Raw genomic sequence first — 27108 nt, 5'->3', positions numbered from 1 at the left:
CTGCCTTGGTGGAATTCGAACCCGGGTTCCCAGAACATTAGCTGAATGCCTGGATTAATAGTCAAGCATTAATACCACTAGGCCATTGCCTCCCTCTATCTGGCTCCACCTTAACAATAGTCAAAGACTCTGCTTCCACTGCTTTTTGAGGAAGAGAGTTCCAAAACTCAAGACCCCGAGAGAAACAAATTCTCCTCATCTCTGTATTAAATGGGTGATCCCTTCTTTTTAAACAATGATTCCTAGTTTTAGATTCTCTGACAAGAGGAAGCATCCTCGCCACGTCCACCCTGTCAAGAACCCTCAGGATTTTTATGTTTCAGTCAAGTTGCCTCTTACTCTTCTAAAATCCAATGGATACAAGCCCAGCCTATCCAACCTTTCCTCATAAGACAACCCACCCATTCCTGATATTAGTCTAGTAAACCTACTCTGAACTGCTTCCAATGTATTTACATCCTTCCTTAGTAAGGAGACCAATACTGTACAGAGTACTCCAGATGTAGTCTGACCAGTTCCCTGTACAACTGAAGCATAACCTCCCTACTTTTGTGTTCAACTCGCCTCGCAATAAACAATAACGTTCTCTTTGTGTTCCTAATTACTTGCTATAACTGCATACTAATCTTCTGCAATCCATGCACTGGGACACCCAGATCTCTCTGTATCTCAGAGCTCTGCAGTCTCTCACCATTCAGATAATTTGCTTCTTTTTTATTCTTGCCTCTGAAGTAGACAATTTTCCTACATTATAGTCCATTTGCCAGTTCTTTGCCCACTAACTTAACGTATCTATATCCCTTCGTAGCTCCCTTAAGTACTCATTATGACTTACCTTCCTCCCTATCTTTGCATCATCAGCAAATTTCACAACCATACCTTTGGCCCCTTCATCCAAGTCCCTGTGGCACACCACTCATTATATCTTGGCCTACCAGAAAATGACCCATTTATGTATACTCTCTGTTTTCTGTTGGCTAGATGATCTTTTATCTTACCTTTACACCATGAGATTTTATTTTCTGCAATAACCTTTGACATGGCACCTTATCAAATGCCTTCTGGGGCACCTGGTGGAAACCCATGCAGACACGGCAGGAAGTTCTTTAGGAAGACTTTAAAGAGAGTGCAGGAAAGATTTATGAAAATGTTTCTAGGGATGAGGGCCTTCAGTGACAAGGAAAAGCTAATGTGTTTCTCCTTTGAGGTAGGAAGGTTAAGAGTAGATTTAACAGAGACATTCAAAGTCTGGACAGGTTTTGATAAAGAGAAACTATTCCCATCGGTGGAACTGTGAAGGACCAAGGGGCACAGATAATTAAAGTGGTTGGCAAAAGAATCAAAGGTGACATCTTTTTTTCCGTCTGATTCAACCAGCCTGCTCCTCTTAAAGGCAGTCTGTCCCTTTAAAATGGAAGCCACATTCAACGGAAAGAAGCTTCTGCTGGCATTGGTTGCATGCAGCAAGTGCAAAAGTGAAACAGTAGAGGAAAGAGAAGGGGCTGCTAGATTCATCAATACAGCACTGGAGGTCTTAGAAGTGGAGGTGGACTGAATGTGAGAGACCATGTTTCCAAGGGAGTTGGGGGGGGGGCCCTCAAGGAATGCCTGTAAGGGGAATAAGTGCAGGTGGTCAGGAATGTCAATGAACTGAATCTGGCCTCAAGGACCTGTATGCAGTTCCACAATAAACTAATGACTTCACACAAGTGGGCAACTCCAGTGAACCCACCATCAAATGACCTTGTGCCAGATGTACCATTAACCTCTCAGGATGCTCAATACGCTGTACCCCTAGGTAGCCATCGATACTCAGAGCTCAGGCAAAACATCCAGATACTCTACCTCAGCCTCAATATTTTCCAATGATGCCACACTCCCACTCCATCTACATACTTGCCCCAATGTTAGGCATATCCTCACCTGTGCAAGCAGCCTTCCCAACATGGGGCACTATGTGGGCCACACAGTGGTGAGCACTGCTACCTCACAGCGCCAGGGATCCGGGTTCGATTCCCGGTTTGGGTCACTGTCTGTACGGAGTCTGCACATTCTCCCCATGTCTGCATGGGTTTCCTCTCATGCTCTGAAAGATGCACTGGTTAAATGGATTGGCCGTATTAAATTCCCCCTTAATTACACGAACAGCGGCTGGAGTGCGGTGACTAGGGGATTTTCACAGTAACTTCATTGCAGTATTAACGGAAGCCTACTTGTAACACTGACAAATAAACTGAAATTTAGAACTTAGCTGGTGGTGCTGGCCACCTCAATAAACTGGAACCAATACGACAGAGCTCACAAGCAGCAAGTCGCCATGATAAAGTTTATTTATTAATCACAAGCAAGGCTTATATTAACACTGCAATGAAGTTACTGTGAAATTCCCCTGATAACGGAATGTGTTGCCTGGTAGGGTGGTGAAAATAGGAATTTTTAAAAGCGGATTGGATTAGTATCTGAAATGGGTAAATTCATAGGGCTGGGGGTTAATTACAGAGGAGTGGAACTGATTGGATTCCAAGAATCCGCATAGCTACAATGGGCCGAATGGCCTCCATTCACGTTGAGTGATTCCAAAAGCAGCGATGGGATTGTAAAAGTTAAAAACTAGATGGGCTTTATTCACCACTCCGATTCATCTGCATGTGGCTAGCGTTTATTGCTCATCCCTATGACGCTTTTATTGAGAAGGCGTTGGTGAGCTATTGGAATCAATAGCTCATTACAGAGGCAGCTAGGAGTTAACCAGATTGCTACAGGTCTGGAGACCAGACCAGATTTCCCTCTCCTAAAGGATGGCTAATAAAGCTTTGATGGCAATTTGCAAGTTTCCGAATCATCCAGATTTTTTTTATTCTTTCTAGTGGGATTTGAATCATTTAGTTAGGCGACCAATCTGGGGATATAAGTAATGTGTAAAGTTGCTGAGTAAAAAGCCTGTGCGGGAATAAGGAGAACTCTTTCCCAGCTGAGTTTGTGTCTCCTCCCCCCTCCCTGCCCCATGTGATAGGGACTGTCAGAGCTGGAGAGAGAGGTGGGGGTGTGGTACTGCCGCATTTATTGCCCTCTCTGCACATCAGCTGATCCCTCCCTGGGCTGGGGAGAGAGGAAAAAAAGAGGAAAGCGCCATCTTAAAATGTTCTGTCGCAATTTGCTTAACGCCAGCTGAGAAGGAAACTGAAGGACAAAGTGTGGGGTGGTGTGGACTGCAGCGGTCTCAGCGTCAACAGAAAATAATAATATTTAAAAAAAACCCACCCTGAATCCCTCCCCTTGTTCTGATGAGACTTCCTTCTGCAAAGCCAGCGTTTCTCCTGCTAGTATGGCGGCAGCTGCTACCAGTTACTGCTTCAAAGTAGTGCTACTGGGGGAAGGATGTGTGGGTAAGACCTCCCTGGTGTTAAGATACTGTGAGAACAAGTTTAGCGACAAGCATATCACCACCTTACAGGTGAGTGGGCTCTGTTCTAAGTTACAAAGCCCAGTGTCCTGATACTCGACACATTGATACTGTTGCATCGATACATTGATAATTAGATACTGTTGCTTTGATACATAATTGGATGCTATTGCCTTGATACATTGTCGCGTCTGACAGTGACAAGATTTTAATTAAAATTTTTAAAACGTGTTTTTTTTTTCTGGGCAGCGCTTGGAAATAATCTACAGTATTTGTTGTTTTTCTCCCAAACAAACCAATCTTGTAAATTGTTTTAATTTCTCTTTCTTAGATTACCGAAGCGATTATCTCTTATTTTGAGAACTTTTAACAACAGGTCTTATTCTTAATGGAAATATTTCTGAACCTTTTTTATTTTTGTAGAGAGGATACTCGGAGACTGGCTGGTTCCACAGTGTCAGTTCATTGCCAAATGGCACACGTTACTTAAAACAGCTGATTTTTATATTGACTGCTCTCGGGTTTTGACACAGGGAGGGGCACGGATAACGGATTTCTCTCTTGTCACTTAGTTTATTTGTTTTTTTTTGTCCGTTCCGGTGCGATATGTCAACATTGACAATTCGCAATCGTGGAGGTTGTGTGCACTGATGTGAGGGGCTTACTCCGCCAGCCGGGAAGTTATTACTGGGCTGTCTACTCTGAACTGCCAGGGACCCCGACTTTGTGCTTGTGCTGTATCCCACTTGCCTGAAAGGTCTGTTTGGAACTTACCTCTCAAGTTCTCTACCCAATTCTGAGAAGTCCAGCGAAGAACTTGCAGTAAAGCCCATTGTTAATGTGACTGGAATTACATTAAAATGTCTGGAATTGTATTAAAATGTTATATAAATATATTGTTTATGATGGAAAAGATTTATAATCCTGAAGGAACATTAATTTAGTTATGAACTGTGCAGCTTTGCTAATGTAATTACATCTATTTTGGTCTGTTTATTCCCATTAATTCAGTTATCTTATTTTATTTCTAGTTGTAGGGAATTTGATTTGAGACAGAAGGCTTCTCAAGTCTAATTGTTTTATTTTGGTCAAAGTTAGTGTTTTTTTTTTAAATGCAGCAGTTTCTCCCATGCTCAGGACTGTGGGTAAGAGTGTCTGTCATTAGTATCGTGTCTTGTACACGTGGTCCAAGGGGAAATCCTTGCCTGGGGAAGATTGAGGTTTCAGTTTAGGAACTGACAGACTGAACTGTGGCGAGAGAAGCAGAATTTGGTTTCGAGTCCAACGTGATTCCCCTTAAACTTTTTAAAATAATTTGTGGGACGTGGGCATCGCTGGCTGGGCCAGCATTTGTTGCCCGAGGGCAGTTGAGATTCAACCACATTGCTGTGGCTCTGGGGTCACGTGTAGGCCAGACCAGGTAAGGACGGCAGATTTCCTTTGCTAAAGGACATTAGTGAATCGGATAGGTTTCTCTGACAATGGTTTCACAGTCCCAAGATTCTTAATTTCAGATTTTTTTTTTAAAATTTGGATTCAAATTTCATCCTATGCTGTGGTCACCAGAACATTAGCTGAGTTTCTGGATTAATAGAATAATACCATTAGGCCATAGTCTTCCCATAAACTGATATTTGCCTTGCCTGAAAACCCAGCCTTGAAAGGTATCTGGAAACATTAAAATGTTACAATTTGCAAGGGCGGCCACTGAAAAGTGGGATTAGAATGGGCGCCTAGGTTTTAATGTTTGGCTAGTACAGACTGGATGGGCGGAATAGCTGCCTTCTGTGTGGTAACATTTCTATGGTTACAGATAGCATGTAACCTGGTTAGAGCTGTGTTTAAAGAGCGTATATTTATGCCCCTGACCTGTTCCAATCTTTGAGGCCTTGTTTCCTGTCCAGCATCAGCCTCCGAATTCCTTGTGATGGAAGTGTGAGCTGAGTAGTCAGGTTTTGATTAGGCAGGACAGAAATCTTTCATGAATTTTCTCAGATGTCACAGATGCAGTGACGGGTACCATGGGTGGGATTGTTCAGCTGCCCTCACCCCAAAACCAGAAAATCCTGCCCGAGATCAAATGGACCTTTGAGTGGTCCACCCCCTGCTACGATTTCCATGGACAGAAAAATTTCTCCCCATGTCTTGTGTAAGTTGACCTATCCAGAGTTAAGTTTGGGACTTGTGTTGCATCAAAGGGAATGGAATGATGCCAAATCCAATGAAGGTTTGAAAGTAGACCCACTTTTTATGCAAGCAGTTATATTGGAGTGCATGTACGATGGTCCTGACTTCTTTGACAGAAGCTTATTTAAGGAGCATCAACTTGTTCCAAAGCAGTGAGTTGTTGGACTGTCTTAGACGGATTTGGATTTGATGGGTGAAGGAAATGAAATGATCAGTAAAATGTGCTTGATACCAATATATATTAGAGGCTGCTTGGTCTCAGCTGCAATACAATTCCTGTGCAATGGAAAGCAAGGTGTCAGCCATGGTTTGGTTGACAGTACTTCTAAACTACAACAACTGCACTTCAAAGAGCACTTCATGTGAAAGGTGCTATACAAATGCAAGTTGTTGAAATGCAAGGCCCCCCCTTCCCCCAGAGAAGGAATTATTGGTACAGCACGATTGAGAGAATGGAATGGTGTCTCAAGGATAGTGGAAGATGTGTGGCAAAGATTTTTCTACTTCCCATGGATTTGGGGAAGAGTGTTTTGTTCCTGGTAATTTTATATTGAATTTCTTCCATCCAGGTCCAGTAAGCAGCGTGTTCATGTTCTGTCTAAAACATGCAGCAGAAATAATCCTTGGGAGAAAGCAGTAATTAGCTTGTTAGCATAGTGACATACATGACACCCCTGATATAATTAATGCACTATAATATTCATTTGACATTCTCAATCGTATAGAAATTACAGCACAGCAACTGGTCACTGGGTCCGTGCTCCTGTTTATATTCCAGTCTCCTCCCAACCCTGTTCACCAATCCTTCATCAACATTTCCTTCTATTCCTTTTTCCTTCATGTTAATCTACTTTTCCATCATGACATTGGTGCCATTCACCTTAAGTTACATCCTTCTGGGAGTCATAGAATTACAAAATCCTTAGTGCAGAAGAGGCCATTCAGCCCATTGAGAGTGGTTGGTGGAGACTCAAAGTACGGTGGCACAGTGATTAGCACTGTTGTCTCTCAGCACCAGGGACCCGGGTTTGATTCCCAGCTTGGGTCACTGTCTGTGTGGAGTCAACATGTTCTCCGTGTCTGCATGGGTATCCTCCGGGTGCTCCAGTTCTTTCCTCTCTTTCTTCCTCCCCCCGCCCCCCAAGTCTGAAAGACGTGCTGGTTAAATGCATTAGCCATGCTAAATTCTCCCTCGGTGTACCTGAACAGGTGCTGGAGTGTGGTGACAATTGGCTTTTCACAGTCACTTCAGTGCAGTGTTAATATAAGCCTACTTGTGACTAATAATAAACTCTAAAGTATCTTACCCAGGCCTTCTGCCCACCCTATCCCTGTAATCCCACACATTTATCATGGCTAATCCATCTAACATACACATCTTGGGACATTAAGGGGCAATTTACTGTGGCCAATCCACCTAGCCTGCAAATCTTTGGAATGTGGGAGGAAACTGGAACACTGAGAAAACCCACCCAGACATGGGGAGAATGTGCACACTCCATACAGTCACCTGAGGCCAGAATTGAATTCATCTGGCTCCCTGGCACTGAGGCAGCAGTACTAACTACTGTGCCACCATTGTGTCCACGTTCTATTCATTCTTTAGGTGGAGAACTTCCTCCTGAGTTGCCGTTTGCGATGAGATCATGTACTGATGGCCAGCACCACCTCCTTTGTTCTGTTGTGTATGGGCCATTTAAATTCTTCTTGTGGGGCACATTAATTTCAAAGGAGCTAACTTGGCTTGGGTGTGAATTTCCTGACTGTGGGCACAGCTTAGCCTACACTGTTTATGGCTCTTAGCATTTATCCCACTCACCAGTGTAAGCATCACCCTTTTTGAGTGTCCTATCTAACAATACTTAATCAGGCCCTCCCCTGCGTTCTCTCTCCCAGAGAAAAGAGCCTCTGCAATGCCACAACAAAGTTTTTTGTTTAGATAGCTCCTTTTAACGAAGAACATTCCAACATGCTTCAGGGGTACAATAAATAGTCGTTTGTGAGTGAGGGATGGACAGAAATTCTGGGAGCAGGGCGTGGATAATAAATGTTGGCCTTGAGTGATGCTCATCCCATGAGTGAAACATTAAAAGGGCCGGAGGGAGCAGAACTGTTTCATGTTTTTTGGATGTGATCCATCGTTAGGAAGTGGTGGATCTTGGATACTAGGTATATTATTTGCAATGAAGCCTCGTGGACAAAAAGCTTAATAGAGAAATCTCTTGTGATCCAATCTTTTCTCCTATAGGCTGATGTTCTTAGTTATCTTAAGTCAAGATCTCGTTCTGAATTTTTTGGTAACTCCCACATTCTAGTTGAACGAAGCACTCCTGAGGAATCTCAAGTTCGTTACTCTCTGGATACCTGGACCTTTTGAACCTTTTTTTGTTTGATTCACCCTTCTTTCCAGTGAGCTTTGGCCCAGTTTCTAAACCCAGATTTTATATATATATATATATATAATGCCCTTCCATTAACTTGGCTTCACACTGCTCCCCAAGTGTCGTTTATAACTGGGCATGCCATAATTTGTTTAAAATTCTGGTGACACAAGATTGTGGTCAATTTTAAAATAGTGAATTGATTCCCTTGATTTAATTTGGAGGGAGAGCGTCTATAAAGTAAGAATCACATTTTTCATGTCAGCTGGCCATTGGTCAGATGGCACAGGGGTTAGCAATGCTGCCTCGCAGCGCCAGGGACCTGGGTTCGATTTGCAGCTTGGGTCACTGTCTGTGTGGAGTTTGCACTTTCTCCCCATGTCTGCGTGAGTTTCCTCTGGGTGCTCCAGTTTCCCCCCTCAGTCCAGAAGGCATGCTGCATGGGGGCATTGGCCATGCTAAATTCTCCCTCAGTGTACCCGAACAGGTGCCGGAGTGTGGTGAATAAGGGATTTTTCATAGTAACTTCACTTCAGTTGTGACAAATAAACACAGTTAAGGTTTTATGTGTTTTTTCTTAATAGAAAGGAAGCCGGATATTAACTTTCTGGCATTTGGGCTGGTGTGACTCAATTGTTTAAATATTTTTTCTCATTTTTAGGCCTCTTTCTTGACGAAGAAATTGAACATCAGTGGGAAGCGGGTGAATCTTTCGATATGGGTGAGTAACTCTCTCTCTGAGAAGCGTTTTCACTGGTGTTGACTGCTCTTTTCTTTGAAATGGTAATAGGATGTTCATAACATTTGTACAATTTGTGCCTGTGACAAGTCTCAGTGCACCAGTAAGAGATGACTGAGGCTCACTGGAGCTATGGACAGCCCCTGCAATTGCCATTAAGCTGCTGTTTCAATATCTTCATGGTGGTTAGCACTGCTGTCTCTCAGTGCCACGGACCGGGTTCAATTCCTGGTTTGGGTCATTGTCTAATGCAGAGTCTGCATGTTCCTCCAGGTGCTCTGGTTTCCTCCCACAGTCTGAAAGATGTGTTGGTTAGGTGCATTGGCCATACTAAATTTTCCCTCAGTGTACCCAAACAGGTGCGGGAGTGTGGTAACTGGAGGATTTTCACAGTAACTTCATTTATGTTGATGTAAGCCTACTTGTGACACTAATTACTAAATTAATATTGTTGTAGAGCTGAATGGTTAGTACCATGGGTTACGAATACATTGGACAGTACAGGCACTGATTTGATTCTATTTTTCCCAGTAAGATAGTAATGGGGGTTGCTTCAGTGTGTTAGGTTCCATTGGATAAAGGTCTTTGAAAGCACCTTTCAAGCCTGTGACTTCTCCCACCTAGAGGAATGAGGGAAGATGATGTTTGGGAACACCACCAACTACAAGTTCCCCTCCAAATTGCGCACCATCCTGACTTGGAGTTATATCGCCGTTTTTTCACTGTCACTGGGTCAAAATCCTGGGATCCTTTCAGTACTGAGTGAATATTCCACATGGATCAAGGTGGCAGATCCCCAACGCACTCTCCAAGGCAGTTGGTTATGGGTGGCACCATGGTTAGCATGGCTGTCTCTCAGTGCCAGGGATCAGGCTTTGATTACTGGCTTGGTTCACTGTCTGTTTGTAGTCTGCACGTACTCCCCATGTCTGTGTGGGTTTTCTCTGGTTTCCTCCCACAGTCCAAAGATGTGTGGGTTAGGTGGATTGGCCATGCTAAATTGTTCCTCAGTGTACCTGAACAAGCACTAGAACGTGGCAACTGGGGGATTTTCACAGTAACTTCATTAATATGAAGTTTACTAGTCACTAATAAATAAAATTTTAACTTGTGTCCATGTGGGTTTCCTCCAGTTTTGTCCCAGAGTTTGGAGGGCATGCTGGTTAGGTGGATTGATTGTGCTAAATTCTCCCTCAGTGTACCTGAACAGGCGTAAGAGTGTGGCGACCAGGGGATTTTAACACTAATTTCATTAGTGTTAATGTAAGCCTTACTCGAGACACTAATAAATAAACTTTAAATATGGCCTAGCCAATGACCCTGTGAATGAATATTTCCTACTGAATGATTCAATCATAACCCTGTGATTAAACTGATGAATATTTAACATGTTGCGATACAAGGGACACTGAAAAATTCCCAGGCAGGTGATACTACTGATTTAAGCAATTTGCAATGAAGCTTGAGTGGAATTTTAATAAAACAGCAGATAACTCTGACAAAGAATTATCCAGACTCAATACATTGGCTCTATTCTGTCTCCCTGGATGGTGTCAGACTTGCTGAGATTTTCAGGTTATTTTCTGTTTGTGTGAGCAGAAAATTATAAATTGGGTGGATTCCCATAATGGCAAAAATCTGAACTAAAACTGTTTTGCAGTCTGACTTTGGTCGAATCTGGCTGAAGTAGAAGATGCTGCCATCGGTTTGTTTTTATTTTTTCATTGCCCTTTCTAGCTTGCTGGAAGTATCTTGATGGCATTGAACTCTCATTGCTAAAGCTTGCCTTTCTACCTGACCAGCAGCCAGTATGGATTGTGCTGGTGGCAGTGGTCACCAAGCTTGACTGAATTCCAGCAGTCAATCAACAAGAGGCTGTGTCAGTGGGCTGTCTAAATGCTGAGATCAGATTACAGCTGGGGTGTAAGGACTTGATTACCTGTAAAGACTCGCATTCTAACCATTATCTTGCAATTGTGTCTTTGCCTATATATGCCGTGTTTGTAAAACTTACCTCTCTGCTCACCTGATGAAGGAGCAACGCTCTGAAAGGTCATGATTCCAAATAAGTAGTTAGTACTGCTGCCTCACAGTACCAGGGACCCCGGTTGGATTCCCAGCTTGGGCCACTGTCTGTGTGGAGTTTGCACATTCTCCCTGTGTCTGCATGGTGATCCTTTGGTTTCCTTCTTTCAGGCTAAAGATGTGCTGGTTAGGTGGATTGGCCGTGTTAAATTCTCCCTCAGTGTATCCAAACAGGTGCCGGAGTGTGGCAACTAGGGCTTTTCTCAGTAACTTCATTACTGAATGTAAGCCTACTTATGACAAATACATAAACTTTTAAACATGTCAGACTTTAACTGGCGTTGTGAGACTTCTTACTGTCCAATGCCAGCATCTCCACATTGCTGGGGTCAGGCGACGTGTCCACTTCTGTAATTGAAATGGGATCCACTTATTGCAAGCTCTGTTTGGGCAATAACTCCTTTCCAACAACTCTTACTCAAAATCCATTTTGAAATTGTGATCTCAACCTGTTTTAAAAGGGGATTAAATCCCCAGAAGAAATGCTCTGATTTGATTTAGTGTTGTCACATGTATTAGTATACAATGAAAAATATTTTATTCTGCACGCTATACAAAGCATTCTGTTCATAGAGAAGGAAAGGGAAGGGTGCATAAAGTAGTGTTACAGAGCTAGGGTGTAGAGAAAGATCAGCTTACCACGAGGTAGGTCCATATAAAAGTCTGGTAGCAGGAAAGAAGCTGTTCTTGAGTTGGTTGGTACATGTCCTCCACCTTTTTGTACTCTGTTCCTGATGGAAGAGAGCATGTCCAGGGTGCCTGGCAGCTCTTGATTATACTAGCTGTTTTTCCAAGGCAGTGGGAAGTGTAGACAGTCAGTGGATGGGAAGCTGGTTTGTGTGATGGACTGGCTTCGTTCACAACTGTTTGCAGTTGCTTGCGGTTTTGGACGGAACGGGAGCAATACCAAGCTGTGATACAACTGGATAGAATGCTCTCTGTGGTGCATCTGTAAAGTTGGTGAGAGTCTTACCAGCATGCCAACTTTCCTTAGCCTCCTGAGAAAGTAGAGGCGTTTGTGGGTTTTCCTAACTATGGTGTCGGTGTGGAGGGACCAGGACAGGTGGTTGAAGCGATGTATGTAATGTTTAAACCATTGTGGGGTTGGGGTGGTGGTGGTAAGTCTGGAGGTACTTAGTCAGCCAATGTACCTTGTCCTTATCCAAATAACCATGGATGCGACACTTTTTATAATGAGGACCAGGAATTTGTATCCATAATGGCGTGACAGGGTGACTTGCCCCAATGGAGAAGCCTAAACATGCTCCAGTAAAGAGGTCCTCTGAGCCAATTTGATTTGATGTTGAAGGTGGCTGGAAATGGCCAGTCCATCTCTCATGGTGCTTGGTTTTGCTCTTAGCTGGTAGGTAATCCATAGGATCCCTACAGTGGAGGAGGGGGGGGGAATTTGGCCCATCAAGTCTGCACCTACTCTCCAACGGAGCATCAACCCCAGCCCTATTCCTAACCCCACACATTTACCCCACTAATCCCCCGATCTACACTAAGAGCCAACTTAGCATGGCAAATATACCTAACCTGTACATTTTTGTGTGGGAGGAAACCCATGCAGACATAGGGAGAATGTGCAAACTCCACAGTGTCACCCAAGGTTGGAGTTGAACCCCAACATTTGAGGCAGTAACCACTGCGCCACCCCCAAAACAGCACACCTTCACTGCTGGACCAACCCTGAACAATGTCTCAGCTCCCTGTCAGGAAATTGAACCCTGTTTCCTCTCCCCCCCGCCCCCCCCACCAACGTGGCAGGCGGGGATACTAACCAGGAACTCCTCCAATAATGGGTGGAGTTCTTGAAGATCTTCAAAAACTCCCTAGAGGTGGGGTGGCACAGTGGTTAGCACTGCTGCCTCTCAGCTCCAGGGACCTGGGTTTGATTCTTGACTTGGGTCACTGTCTCTGTGGAGTTTGCACATTCTCCCCATGTCTGTGTGGGTTTCCTCACACTGTCCAAAGACGTGTGGTTAGGTGCATTGGCCATGCTAAATTGCCTCTTAGGATGCATAGGCTAAAGGGATTAGCAGAGCTAATGAGGTAATGGGAATAGGGCCAGGGTGGGATTCTTGGTACAGACTCAATGGGCTAAATGGCCTCACTCTGCACTGTAGAGTTTCTGAGGTATCTCAAGTCTGGCCTGGATTTGCAGTCCTGCCTCACCCCTTTTTCCCCCCCCCCCCCCCCAAAAAAAAAATTGAGGTTGCAGACAGTAAAATGCAGAAATCCACTGACTCTTTTCAATCTGCAGTTCTGGTCACCTGCCAACAATTGACCTGTTTCATCTGTTAATAATTTCCTCCCTCTCTGTGTTCCTCTGGTTAGTGATGCAATGCTGTATATTTGTTGCATTTGGTTCTGAATGGTTAATTTTGGAGCAGAAATGCCATCTTTAATTTTGATTGATTTATTGTTGTCACGTGTATTAACATAGTGAAAAGTGTTGTTTCTTGTGCGCTATGTAGACAAAGTGTACCGTTCGTAGAGAAAGAAATGAGAGAGTGCAGAATGTAGTGTTACAGTCATAGCTAAGGTGTAGCGAAAGATCAACTTAATGCAAGGCAAGTCCATTCAAAAGCCTGACAGCAGCAGGGAAACATTGTTGGAGTGTTTTAAGAGTTAGAATAAAGTTTTAGAAGCATAGAATTAGAAGGTATGCTGGGTACAGCTGGCAAGAAGTCTCCTTGCTCCCATGCCATCTTGAGACAATAATTGAACTGAGGGGCACACTGGGAATTGAAGTTTTTTTGAGCTAACCATTCCAGAAGCTTATCGCTGGAATTGGTTGCCTGGAAGAGGGGGTCGGAGGCAGATTCTAGAGGAGGTTTGGAAAGAGTGCTGGATGCATGTTTGAAAGTGAAGAACGCAGAGAGATACAGAAATAGGGCTAGAGAATAGAATTTGCTGGATAGCTCGTTCTGGAGCTGGTGCAGACATGATGGGCTGAATCGCTTCATGTGCTGTAAAATTCAATCTGAAATTCTCTCTCCCCTATACAGGACACGGCTGGACAAGAACGGTTTCATGCCTTGGGCCCCATTTACTATCGCGATTCAAATGGTGCCATATTAGTGTATGACATCACCGATGAAGACTCATTCCAGAAGGTGGGCTACTTAGCGTACTGAATGACTTTGGCATCAATTGATGGATAAATGAAAACCATAACTCATGTCCTGTACATCTGGATACTTGTTTTCTGTTGGGTGAACAGTTTTCCCTCTTGCCTGTGGCGCAGTGAGTAGCGCAGTCGAGTCGTGAGGTTATAGCTTCAAGTTCCGCTCCAGGACTTGAGCAGAAAAGTCCAGGTTGATATCCCAATGCAGTACCGAGGGAGAGCTGCATTGCAGGAGGTGTGGTCTTACTGAGGCCCTATTGGCCTGGTTATATTGCTTGTAAAACACTTGCCAAAACAGATGATCTGGCCATTGTCGTGTTGTGGTTTGTGAGATCTTGCTGTGTGCAAATTGGTTGCCTACATTACAACACTTAAAATAATTGGCGAGAGAAAAAGTTGAGACATCTGGTGGTTCATAAAATGGTCTATATAAATACAAGTCTTTCAATTTCCTTTGTATATAATTCCAACTAAATTGTTTTCATTCACTCACCACTACAGAGGAAAGCTTGGCAAGATAATTGTGTGTGTTATTGTGTGAATTGAAAAAATTAAATACGTTCTGTAACTATTTCGATTTTCATTGTTAAAATAGTGGAGATTTTGAACAGCCTTCTGTCAAAAGTCTATGGATTTTGGGTGAACTGAGATTTCAAAACCAAAGATCAATAGATTTTTATTTGCTGAGGCACTGGGAATGAAGTCGAAACTGAGTTGAGGTACAGATCGGTTGTGATGCAGCGGAACGATAGAACAAGCTCAAAGGGTGAATGGCCTCATCCTGTTCCTACGGGAGTGGGTGGGTGGTGCGTGAATTAGTGTAATGGTTGTTGCAAAAAGAAATATAACAGCCAATGAGATCCCATTGCCACTAACAAGATCTCTCGCACCTTGAATCGAATTTGCATTCTCTTTGGTGCTGGTTAAAGTTGGTGTCCCTGGGATGATTCTCTTGAGTTATACCAGAAGATTATTAACTCTTTACTCTCCTTTTAAAGATGGTGACAAGCGTATGAGAATGCAGTACTCGTCCAGCATGCTGGCATAATGTTCGGCACGTCAGCTCTTCTGGAGTTTGTCTTGTACCTACAAGCTTCTGATGTAGACGCAAGTGTGCTATTCAGTCATGTTCAGTTATTAATATGCAAAAAAAATTAACCCAAGCAGCCTTCAGAAAGCTTCATTTTGTGAAGCATTCTATGCACTGGTGATACAGCAGAGATTTTCCATGCAGCAATACAGAAGGGGTTTACCAATGTACAATTGAGATATTAACATTTCCTGCTGTGATGAAAGGTAATTAGTTTTGCAAGTGTTTGATAATGTGGATGTGAGAAAGCTATGCCCACATGTGGAGAATCCAAAACCAGAAATACAAGGCCATTACCAGTAAATCCAATAAGGAACTCAGGTCAGCAAAGTTTTTTTTCCAAGTGGTTAGAACGTGGAACTCCCTACAACAAGGAGTAATTGATGCAATTCAAGGGCAGTTAGATAACATGAGGGAGCAAGGCATGGAAGGATACTCTGATGGTGTTAGAGGAGGTTTTTGTGGAGCATGGATTATTGTTAGTAACTCACCTGTTCAACTTTCTGGAGTGTAGCTCATGTTGGTGACATTAGATCTGTTTTTTAAAAATGTCTTTAAACCTTACAGGTGAAGAACTGGGTGAAAGAGCTACGCAAGATGCTTGGCAGTGAAATCTGTCTCTGTATTGTAGGTATGTGAACACCTATACTTGTATCACCCTGTTTTATGACCAGTTTACAACTTTTGCTGCCTTTTCTGGTGGTGCTGATTAGATTCTGGAGGCAACCGTTTATAATGACCGTTTTGTTGAACTTGCAGGAAATAAAACCGACCTGGAGAAGGATCGGAACGTGTCCGTCGAGGAAGCAGAAGCGTAAGTGCGGTCGGGTCTTCGCTTCAGAATTTGACCAGATGCCAATTGGTGATGGTCTTTCCTTGTGTCCCTGGCAAAGACCAATACAATATGGTGACTTACAGAAAAGGCTGGAGAAACTCAGCAGGTCTGACAGCATCTGTGGAGAGAGAATAGAGTAAGAAGTTTGACAACACCAGGTTTAAGTCCAACTGATTTTATTTGAAAGTAAACTCAAAGCTTTCGAGGTTTGCCCCTTCGTCAGATGAATGGAGTTCTGGCCTCAGACAGAGCATATAACAGCACAGACAGTTTACAGATTACTGATTAGAATGTGTCTTTACAACTAACCTGCTATTCAAGTCTTAGAGGCCAACAATATGAGTGGAAGGAGCACTGAGCACAGGTTAGTTGTAAAGACTCGCATTCTAATCAGTAATCTGTAAACTGTCTGTGCTGTTATATGCTCTGTCTGAGGCCAGAACTCTCCATTCATCTGTCGAAGGGGCAAACCTCAAAAGCTAGTGAGTTTACTATCAAATAAATCGGTTGGACTTAAACCTGGTGTTGAGACTTCTTACTGTGTTTACCCCAGTCCAACGCTGGCATCTCCACATCACGAGAGAGAGAATAGAGCCAGTGTTTCGAGTCTGAGTGAGCTATCCTGAATCAGCCTCGGCTGTATCCCCTCTCCTCTGCAGATGCTGTCAAACCTGTTGCGTTTCTTCAGCATTTTCTTCTCTTATTTTTGTTTCTAGTTCCAGCATCTGTGATATTTTGCCTTTTATTGTAGTGGCTTGCAGTCCCCCCCCCCACCCTGTGTGGCTGTTAGCTGCATGGCCAGTGGACAGGATAGAGTGCAATAGCATGGTAATCTCTGTCCCTTTGGTTAAACAAGTGTTAGCTTCCAACCAGCATGAATGTCCATTCGCACATCAGCCTGTTTAAACACCTCCTCCCTGCCCTCTTTATTCTCCAAATGCTGGTCGTCTGACTCAGCTCAATCATTCTTATCCCTGGTTTCCTGTAGACCCAGCCACACTCCATATCTCGGGTTCAATTACACATTGGCACTTCCTCTCCGACCCAACATCTTGCAGGAGGTATCCGGTTTTTTTTTCCCTCTGGTCCAACAGTCACCCATTGTTACAATTAGCAGCTTAGTTCATCCATGTGTGACAGACAAAACAATTGCTGATGTGATTCAGTTTTGGTGACTCATCAATTCTAAGTATGTACTTAAAAAAAAAAACTACTGGCCTATTTGAACAGAAATCTGAAATGTGTGAAGTTTCCATTTTGAACAGAAGTCTGAAATATGACTTAGTTAGAAATATGACTGTACCTTCACTGTCGCTGGGTTAGAACCCTGGAACACTTTCCCAAGGGGGTGGATGGGGTGGGGGGGATTTTAGTGGTGTGGTGGAATTTGAATTCAATTAAAAATATTTGGAATTAAGAATCTAATGATGACCATGAAGCCATTATTGATTTGTTGGAGGGGGGAGTGGAAAACCCCCATCTGGTTCACTAATGTCCTTTTTAGGGAAGGAAATCTGTTGTCTTGACCTAGTCTGGTCTACATGTGACTCCAGAGGCACATCAATGTGGTTGACTCCCAACTGCGCTCAGAGCACTAGGAATGGGTAACACATGGTGGCCAGCCAGCGACGCCCATGTCCCATGAATGAATTAAACAAGAGACTCTCCCTGTAACAGCACTATGGGTATACCTACGCCACGTGGACTACAGTGGTTGAAGTTGATCACTCACTGTCAACATCTCGAGGGCAATAAGTGCTGGTGTAGCAGCTGAATGACTTTTTTTAAAAAAAACATTATCTGCAAGTTAGTCAATCCATGATAACCTTAAAGCACCATATGATGGTACCTTTGTGAAATTCAACTCCAGAATCCCCCAATCTCCTGATGCTACATAAGCCTCTGCTGAAGAGTGTCTGAGGTACATCTTTATTTTTGAAGTCAGTCAGCTTTTCTTCTAAAAAAAACAAAAAAATTTCATGGTATGTTGGCTGGACCATCCCTAATAATCCTTTGAACTGAGCCTCCTGCTCGATCACTTGAGGGGTCGTTAAGAATTAACCACATTGCATGGAATCGCATGTAGGCTAGACTGGGTAAAGATGGCAGATTTCCTTCCCTAAAGAAATGATAAAAGGATGGCACAGTGGTTAGCACGGTGCCTCAGCTCCAGTAACCTGGGTTTGATTCCCAGCTTGGGTGACTGTGCAGACTTACAGGCCGGTTAGTTTAACGTCTGTGGTAGGTAAAATGTTAGAATCCGTCATTAAGGAGGAAATTGCGAGGCATCTTGAAGGGAATTGCTTGATAGGGCAGACGCAACACGGTTTCATTAAAGGGAAGTCGTGTCTGACAAATTTACTGGAGTTCTATGAGGATGTGTCTAGGGCGGTGGATAGAGGAGAGCCGGTGGATGTGGTCTTTCTGGATTTTCAGAAGGCGTTTGATAAGGTACCTCACAAGAGGTTACTGCAGAAGGTCAGAGGACATGGAGTTGGGGGTAGGGTGTTAGCGTGGATAGAGGATTGGTTGTCAAATAGGAGGCAGAGAGTGGGGGTCAATGGGTGCTATTCGGATTGGCGGTTGGTGACTAGTGGGGTGCCCCAGGGGTCGGTGCTGGGGCCTCAGCTATTTACCATTTATATAGATGATCTGGAGGAGGGAACCGAGTGTAGGGTGTCGAAATTTGCTGATGACACCAAGATTGGGGGAAAGGCAAATTGTGTGGAGGGTGTGGAGAGTCTGCAGAAGGATCTAGATAGGCTGGGCGAATGGGCCAGGAAATGGCAAATGGAATTTAATGTTGGCAAGTGTGAGGTGGTCCACTTTGGTAGGAAGAATGGTAGGAAGGACTATTACTTACGTGGCGAAAAACTGCAGCAGGCGACGGTGCAGAGGGACCTCGGGGTCCTTGTGCATGAGTCGCAAAAACCCAGCCTGCAGGTGCAGCAGGTGGTCAGGAAGGCAAATGGGATGCTGGCCTTCATAGCGAGGGGGATTGAATATAAAAGTAGGGAGGTCTTGCTGCAGCTGTATAGGGCATTGGTGAGGCCGCAGCTGGAGTACTGTGTGCAGTTTTGGGCGCCGCACCTGCGCAAGGATATTTTGGCCTTGGAGGGAGTGCAGAGGAGGTTTACTAGGCTGATACCGGAGTTGAGGGGGTTGAGCTATGAGGAGAGGCTGAATAAACTAGGCTTGTACTCGTTAGAGTTTAGAAGAATGAGGGGAGATCTCATTGAGACGTATAAGATGATGAATGGGATGGATAGGATAGAGGTGGAAAGACTCTTCCCGCTCAAAAAAGACAGTAGGACTAGGGGGCACAGCCTCAAGATAAAGGGGGGGCGGTTCAGAACGGAGTTGAGGAGGAACTTCTTCACTCAAAGGGTGGTGAATCTCTGGAATTCTCTGCCCGTTGAAGTGGTGGAGGCTGCCTCGCTAAATATTTTTAAGAAGCGGGTTGATGGGTTTTTGATAAGAGAGGGGATTAAGGGTTATGGGGAGAGGGCGGGAAAGTGGAACTGAGCCACGACAGATCAGCCATGATCTTATTGAATGGCGGGGCAGGCTCGAAGGGCCAGATGGCCTACTCCTGCTCCTATTTCTTATGTTCTTATGTTCTTATGACTCGGTACATTCTTCCCATGTTTGTGGGTTTCCTCCAGATGTTCTGGTTTCCTCCCACAGTCCAAAGATCCAATTTGGGTGGGAGCATTAAAATAAACAGCAGAACCATCAGGAGCATAAATACAGAGAACTCTTGGAGTAATGGTCCACAGATCCTTAAAAGTGGCAGCACAGATGGAAAAGGTGGTGAAGAAAGCATATGGCATGCTTGCCTTCATTGGACAGGGCATCAAGTATAAAAGTTGGCAAATTGTTAGTTATATAAATGGAAGGTTAGGCCACATTTGGAATGCTGTGTCCAATTCTGGTCATCACACTACCAGAATGATGTGGAGGCTTTGGAGAGATACAGAAAAGATTTACCAGGATGTTGCCAGGTATGGAGGGTATTAGCTATGGGGAGAGATTGAATAAACTGGAATTATTCTCCCTAGAAGGACGGAGGCTGAGGGGGTGACCTGAAGCTTAAAATTGAGAGGTATAGTTAGGGTGAACAGTTAGAAGCTTTTTCCCAGGGCAGAAATGACAATTACAAGGGGACCCAAGTTCAAGGAAGGGGGAAAAGGTTGTGGTGTGGGGGTGAAGGCGCTGCCAAGTGTGGTGATTTGAGGCAGTTACATTAGCCACATTTAAAACTTATCTTGATAAACGTGAACAAACGAGGAATAGAGGGATATAAGCAGTTGATCTAGATAGGACAATGTGATTGGTACAGACTTGGTGGGCCGAAGGGCCTTTTGCTGCACTATTCTTGTTGTACGTACAGGTTAAGTTGTTGACCATGTTAAATTGCTCCTTAGTGTCCCGAGATATGTAGGTTGGGGAAGTAGCTGGGTAAATATGTGGGGTTACGAGGATAAGGCCTAAATGGGATTGTTGTTGGTGCAGACTTGATCAGCCAAATGGCCTCCTGCACTGATTTTATGATTCTGATTTTTATGAAAGTATACTTTTTTGCAGCAATGGATAATTTAATGGTCACCATTACTAATAATACTCAGTGGTACTAATACTTGCAATTCTAGGGTTGGGATTTTATAGCTTTGCTTGTTCTGAAACTGCAAAATCCTGTTTGGGGTCAAAGGACCTTCCCATTGTCCACCCCTTGCCCACTCTAATTCCCATGGCATGCAGGGTGCTAAAATTCCAGCATATATTTGGATTTTATTCCACCAGCTGCCGTGGTGAGATTTGAACCCACGTCCTCAAAGTGCATGAGCCTGAGCCTCTGGGTAAGTAGTCCACTATACCATCCAAGCTGCCCTAATTACAGCACTCAATATGACATTGAGTCATTCAGGTTGATACTAAGTGCAGCAGTTTTTAATGTTAAATCAGGACACCCAGATCAATGCCGAGTTTGGAGGTTTCAGTTGCAGTTGGGGTGGGGAGAGGGAGGGGGATCTGTAGTTTCCCAGTGTCTGGGCTGCTTCTGCCTAGACACCATCCAGCCTTCAGCAGCAAACTGTGCAGTAGGGTAAAGTTCAGCTTTGCAATCTGCTTTTGCAGTCTTTAACAAATTCAGCTGTTGAGGAAAGGGTCTTGATTCTTTTTTTCAAATTTTTATTGCATCAAAGAAGACATTCAAATTGAACCCAGTTCATGGTCCCCGTCGGAGGGACAAACCAGATCCAAGCTGACGAGATGATCTGGCGCTTCACTTTGGCCAAAAGGCTGAGATGGAAAATTGCATCAGTCGATGTCTGGGAGGCCAACCAGCCTGATCATTGACCCCAGATCGTAACTTTCAGGAATTTGGTAATAGGCATCTATGCTGATTTCTTGCCTCTTGTTTCCATTCATATCAATGTACACCCAAAGTACGGTCATTCTCCAAACAAGCACGTGTGTTGCTATGTACACTATGTACTGACTGCTCTGGATGGTTTGCCTCCTTGTTTGGTGACTGAGAGGTTTACCATAGAAGAGGACCCTACATTCTAATCACCGAAATCGTTTGTCCTGGTTAGAAGTTTGTCTTCAAGTTGCAAATCTAAATCATTTAGAGCCACATGGCAGCTGAGTTAGTCTTTAAGCTGCAAAGAAATGTCAATCATCATTATATTTAGCCCTGTTTTTAGAAGCATGTAAAAAAAAAAATTACTTCAGAGGTCATTCAGCTCATGTCTATGCTGACTAAAGGGGAATTTAAGTTTAAAGTCCAAGTTTATTTATTGTTACAAGTAGGCTTACATTGACACTGCAATGAATTTACTGTGACAATCCACCTAGTCGCCATACTCCAGCCTCTGTTTGGGTGCACTGAGGGAGAATTTAGCATTGCTTAATGCACCTAACCAATACATTTGGACTGTGGGAGGAAACCCACAGACACGGGGAGAATGTGAAGACTCTGCAGAGACAATGACCCAAGCTGGGAATCGAACCCGGGTCCCTGGTGCTGACCACTGCCACCCAGTGGACAAAAAAATCTAGCCTTGCATTTTAAACCCACTTCCCAGCACCTGGTCCATAGTGTTGCAGGGTTACAACACTTTTTATATGTAAATCCACATACCTTTTGAATGCTTTGAGTATATTGGCCTCACCACCCTCTGGGTGAAAAGATTTTGTCCCTAGTGCTGCTTCTAATCCGTCTACCAATCACCTTAAATCTACACACGCCAGTAATTGACCCTTCAGCTAGGAGAAATTGGTCTTTCCTGTCTACTTAGGCCCCTCGTAATTTTGTGCACCTCCACTGGATCATACGTTGGGTCCTTAGTTTCATCTAAGCAAAACAACCCGAGTCTATCCAATCTTTCCTCATAACTGCAATTTTCAAACCCTGGCAACATTCTTGTAAGTCTCTGTGCATTCTCCTGAGCAGCTTTGTCCTTTCTGTAATGTGTTGACACAAATGTAACCTGGCTGTTTTTGTTGATCTTTTTTGGATTTTAGGGCCATGCCCTTTATTTGTTCACTTTCTCATTATGCTGTGTTCTTTATGAATCCTGAATTCACTCATCGCTCCCTTGCCTATTGATAAGCCAACGCAAATTTTTTAGACACGTTCCTATGATCCTTTTTGAAGCATGCCTTGCATTTTACTTCCTCTTGTGCTCTTCCTGTTGTTTATGTTCGTGTCTCCTCTATCAGAGAGCACATATTGCAGCAAAGAATGGATGGTTATTAAGTAGAGAGTGAGTGCACTTTCCTTGTAGTCGCCTCCTATGATTAATGTTGTGGATACAAATCCACCATGCAACTGCATGGTTTGCCTCCAGATCGTTTGATCTTTGGATGTTAAATATCTCTTTTGACTTTTAATAAATCCCCTCCCCCAACAGGTATGCAGCATCTGTAGGAGCGAAGCATTTCCACACTTCTGCCAAAGTGAACAAGGGCATTGAGGAATTATTTCTTGATGTCTGTAAAAGTGAGTAAGCATTTCTCCAACTCTGGCTATGTAACGTGATATCTTTGTCAATATTTAATACTCATTCATTGAGCAAAGACATGAACAGATTTACGCCAAAGACCCATGATCATGTTACTGTTTATGGGAGCTTTCCATGCACTAATCAGTTGCCATTTTGCTTTTATTTATAAAAGTAACTGCAGCTCATAAAATATAGGAGCAGTGTTAGGCCATACGCCCATTGAGTCTGCTCCACGATTCGATCATGGCTGATGTGTTCCTCTTCCCAATTTTCCTACCTTCTCTCCATAACCCTTCAGCGCATTACAAGTAAACATCTGTCTAACTCCTCCAATGTAGTCACTGTCACAGCATCCACTGCACTTTGGGGTAGTGAATTCCACAGATTCTCAGCCCTTTTTGGGAGTAGTTTCTCCTCAACTGTTTAAAATTTGCTGTCCCTTTATCCTAAGGCTATGATCTCTTGTCCCAGAATGTCCCATAAGAGGAAGCATTTACTTCATTCATCAGGTTAAAGTCCAACAGGTTTATTTGGTAGCACAAGCTTTCAGAGCGTTGCCTCTTCATCAGGTGAGTGGGTGAGCTTCCACTCACCTGATGAAAGATCAGCGCTCTGAAAGCTTGTGGCTTGTGTTAACAAATAAACCTGTTGGACTTTAACCTGGTGTAGTGAGACTTCTTACTGTGCTTGCCCCATTCCAACATCAGCATCTCCACATATCTTTTATCACTGTATACCTCAATTTGATCTCCCCTCATTCAATCTCTATGAAAAGCTCCTCATCTCTGGAATCAATCTAGTGAATTTTCTCTGAACCACCTTTCCTCAAATAAGGAGGCCAAACTGAGTACAATACTCCCAGGTGCAGTCTTACCATTGCCTTCTATCGTTGAAACAATACTTGAGGTTGTGAAAATGTCTATATAAATACAAATCATTTTCCACTGTGAACCTTCTGGATCTCCTGACCTACAGACTTGGTCAGTACTTGCAGTTAATTAAAAGGTCTCATTTTATCTCCTCTTTTCAGAGATGCTTGAAGTTGCCCAAGCTGAGGAAGCAGCAAGAGAGAACGATCCTAGTAGGGCAGCCTACGCACGGAGAGGTGTACAGATCATTGATGACGAACCACAGCCGTTGAGCAATGGAGGCTGTTGCTCTGGTTCTTAAATAGAAGCCTCACAAAACCCGCCACTTTGCAGAGATTGAGACTGTAGTGACACTGGAGCACTGGATGTGACCAGAGTTCCATTAACAAATGAACGCTGTAGGATTAACTGACTGGAGGTGCCATTTTGTGGTGATGCAAGCTTTGAAGCCGAGCTGCTGGACAAAGATCTATTTCTGGCTGTAAAAGTTGCACTTATTTATAAAGAAGAAAATAGGAAAATAAATCTAAAGGGGGAAAAATGGCTTCTGCAGAAGTAAAAAGCCTATGCTCTTGTGGGGATTGGATTGAATGATGAACGGAAAGGTTGCATGAGGCAACATTTAGTTTTGAACGGATGGTCATGTACATATCCTGTCTCTATCTGCCATTCAGCCAATATCACAACAGTTGGACATAACTCCACTGTAATCCTTTGAGATTGTCCATAGCAGGTGGCACACTACCTGGAGATGTGACACTGTGGAAAGATGTAATAACATGGTGCTCCTCAATGTAAGGAGATAACCATGCTTTGGAGTATGCACTCCAGCTACACCCCAATCCAATCCAAATACTTGCCGGTGAGGCAAGGAGCCTAGCAAAGTGCAGTCTTTTTTTAAAAAAAACAAGTTTCACAGATGTCTTTCTAGATTATTTCTGACATCTTACCAAATACTGTTCCATGGCAAACACATATTGCACCTGTGTCACTTTGCTTTACTTGCTGGTGAGATGGCTTGAGTTGGTGCTAATTAGTCTTGAATGTTAACACTCCTGTTGAAATGTCTGGCGCTGTGCTTTTAAAGGAGTTACACACCATTAACATGTACTCAATTGAGACCTGTAATCTAATTGGTGTGGAAAAAGGTAAGCTTAGACCTTCTCTGACCTCCACCTTCTACAATGCAGACTCCTATAAAACTAGCCCAATGCAGTGTGTTCAACCTAACCTATAAGTCTACTTCGTGAACAAACTTTTTTTGGGTGCTATAAAAATGGAATATTGTTACTGGAAAATGGTATGGGTACAAGTTGTTGTTGTGACTCTTAACTTGAAGGTGTGGTGGGTACTCAAAACATAGCACCCTAGTTATAGATGAAGCAACTTCCTTAATGGAAAGTAGCCAAGGTGGATTAAATGCCATATTGATGCTTAGTGCACTGGATATTTCTGATTATAGTACCTACACTCAACAATCTGCCTCTCCCCTAATAGGTGACTATAATTTTGACTTGATTGAATATTTAAACTGAAGAAATGCGAATCCAATTTCAAACCACTGGCTATTTGGGATTAAATTGTTACTGTAGTTTGTTTCCTCTATTTAGCCAGCATTTAAAAATAACTAGGTTCTAAGCTCAGCTCAGAGTCTGTTACATGAGTGCAGCTTGCCGAATTATGTGCTAAACAGGTTTTTCACGTGCAGCATGACAAACATTTCTGGCATTTGTGATCGGGCATTTTGCTGCTTGTATTGACTAGATAGGATTCTTGTCTCCCAACACATGTATTTATTCAAAGTCACTTGATGCTAAATGTAACCATTCAGATTTAACTGTATTTGCTGCTTGAGGTTTAATTCATTAACATTGGGTAACTTAAAATGGATTGAACATTCAGGGAGGCACACTAATTCACCCTTGGAACAGGTCAGGTTTAATATCACTGATTTCTTTCAAGTGCATTTTTTGTTTTTTAACTTTTTTGTTTTTGTCACTCTACATTTTCCCCCCTCTTTTGTGTGACTTGCAGTGCCAAGCCATATGCTATTTCATGCCGAATAGAAAACATATTTATCTTGCTAATATGATGCAGTAGTTTAGTGAGCCAAGATGTCGTTCCCATTTGAGTGGAGGAGCATTAGCAAGCATGATTTGGTGCAAGGAAATGTTCATCCTGTGTATGATTCAGCTTTGTCCATTGAAATCTTAGGTTGAAATTCAAGATTCAAGTACATGTGAAGTCAAGGTGTTGCACCAATTGTTACAGTGGTGGTAAATCAAAGATCAATTTGTTCCTCCCATGGGGAGTAATGGAGTTCTAACCTGCTGTCTGTCTTAGAGAGGACTAACACTAGCTAATGTATAAATGTTTTTTCCCCTCCAATACCGCAGACTTCACATCTTGAGTTTGTTTTATTCCTCTTGGTATCATGGTCAATCTAGCTGTTCAGGCAAGTAGATCACAGCATCATACTGCTCAACATTAATTAAAGTCAACTTTTTTTAACCTGTGGATCAATCTCCAGTAGGTTTATTCACTGTACTGCTTGTAATGGAGTTTGATGCACAAACCTTAATGGGAGATATTTGTACAATTTGAGGTGGATTGTATTCTATCCCTAGATTTTCATGTACAACAGGTGAAACAAGCAAAATACTTGAACACCCAAGTTGTTCAAGATGGGGACACTGAAGATTTGTCAGCTGTAGTAATAAGTGGACTAACTTGTCTAACGTGAGGTACATTTGGAAGTAGTAATGTTTAATGTCATTTTATGGGCTTGCACTTAAGTGGAAATAACATCCTCCTCCTCACTTTCTCTCCTTTTATTAGGTTTGAATTTGTGGCAGAAATCCTGTATAAACATACCTGTAGATGTTGGTAACATTTTGGCAACAGGAATACACTAGTGTTGTGGACAGATTATATGTAGCAATAATGCTTTTTACAGAGGTTTGCCCCAGAATAGATGGTTGATTGGGAAATTTAAACACTTGTGATTAATTTCTTATTAAAATATTGTTTATGCATTTTGTGTTTCATTCATTTTTTAGATCTGCTATGAGTCATTAGAATCAGAGGTTTACAGTGCAGAAACAGGCCCTTTGGCCCAACTTGTCCATGCTGACCTTTGTTTTTAAAACCTGTAAGCTGATCCCAATTGTCTGCATTTGGCCCATATCCCTCCTATACCCATTTTACCCATGTAACTGTCTAAATGCTTTTAAAAAGACAAAATTGTACCTGCCTCTACTACCTCTGGCAGCTTGTTCCAGACACTCACCACCCTGTGTGAAACAATTGCCCCTTTGCACACTTTTGTATTTCTCCCCTCTCTCCTTAAATCTATGCCCTCTCGTGTTCGACATCC

General features: G+C 43.1%; 1 protein-coding gene across 1 annotated transcript; it reads left to right on the top strand.

Annotated features, from left to right (window-relative positions):
• Positions 1–3044: 3044 nt before the first annotated feature.
• On the top strand, positions 3045–26959 carry LOC145356976 (ras-related protein Rab-21-like). The gene is made up of 7 exons (XM_080209998.1): positions 3045–3454; positions 8633–8692; positions 13810–13917; positions 15586–15649; positions 15778–15832; positions 22771–22859; positions 23894–26959. Exons 1-7 carry the CDS (start codon positions 3326–3328, stop codon positions 24031–24033), a joined length of 645 nt encoding a protein of 214 aa, XP_080066124.1. The 5' UTR covers positions 3045–3325; the 3' UTR covers positions 24034–26959.
• The last annotated feature ends 149 nt before the right edge of the window (positions 26960–27108 follow it).

This window comes from Carcharhinus amblyrhynchos, chromosome 22 (genome assembly GCF_965287045.1).
Source record: "Carcharhinus amblyrhynchos chromosome 22, sCarAmb.v2.hapA, whole genome shotgun sequence".
In the NCBI taxonomy this organism is placed as follows: domain Eukaryota; kingdom Metazoa; phylum Chordata; class Chondrichthyes; order Carcharhiniformes; family Carcharhinidae; genus Carcharhinus; species Carcharhinus amblyrhynchos.
The sequence above is the reverse complement of the archived record's forward strand: the minus strand, read 5'-3'. Positions and strand labels throughout refer to the sequence as shown.

Coding starts and splice junctions, on each gene's coding strand:
- LOC145356976 (XM_080209998.1), top strand. CDS start 3,326: ATGGCGGCAGCTGCTACCAGTTACTGCTTCAAAGTAGTGCTACTGGGG. Junction 3,455..8,632: donor AGCATATCACCACCTTACAG/GTGAGTGGGCTC, acceptor TCTCATTTTTAG/GCCTCTTTCTTGACGAAGAA. Junction 15,650..15,777: donor AATCTGTCTCTGTATTGTAG/GTATGTGAACAC, acceptor TTGAACTTGCAG/GAAATAAAACCGACCTGGAG.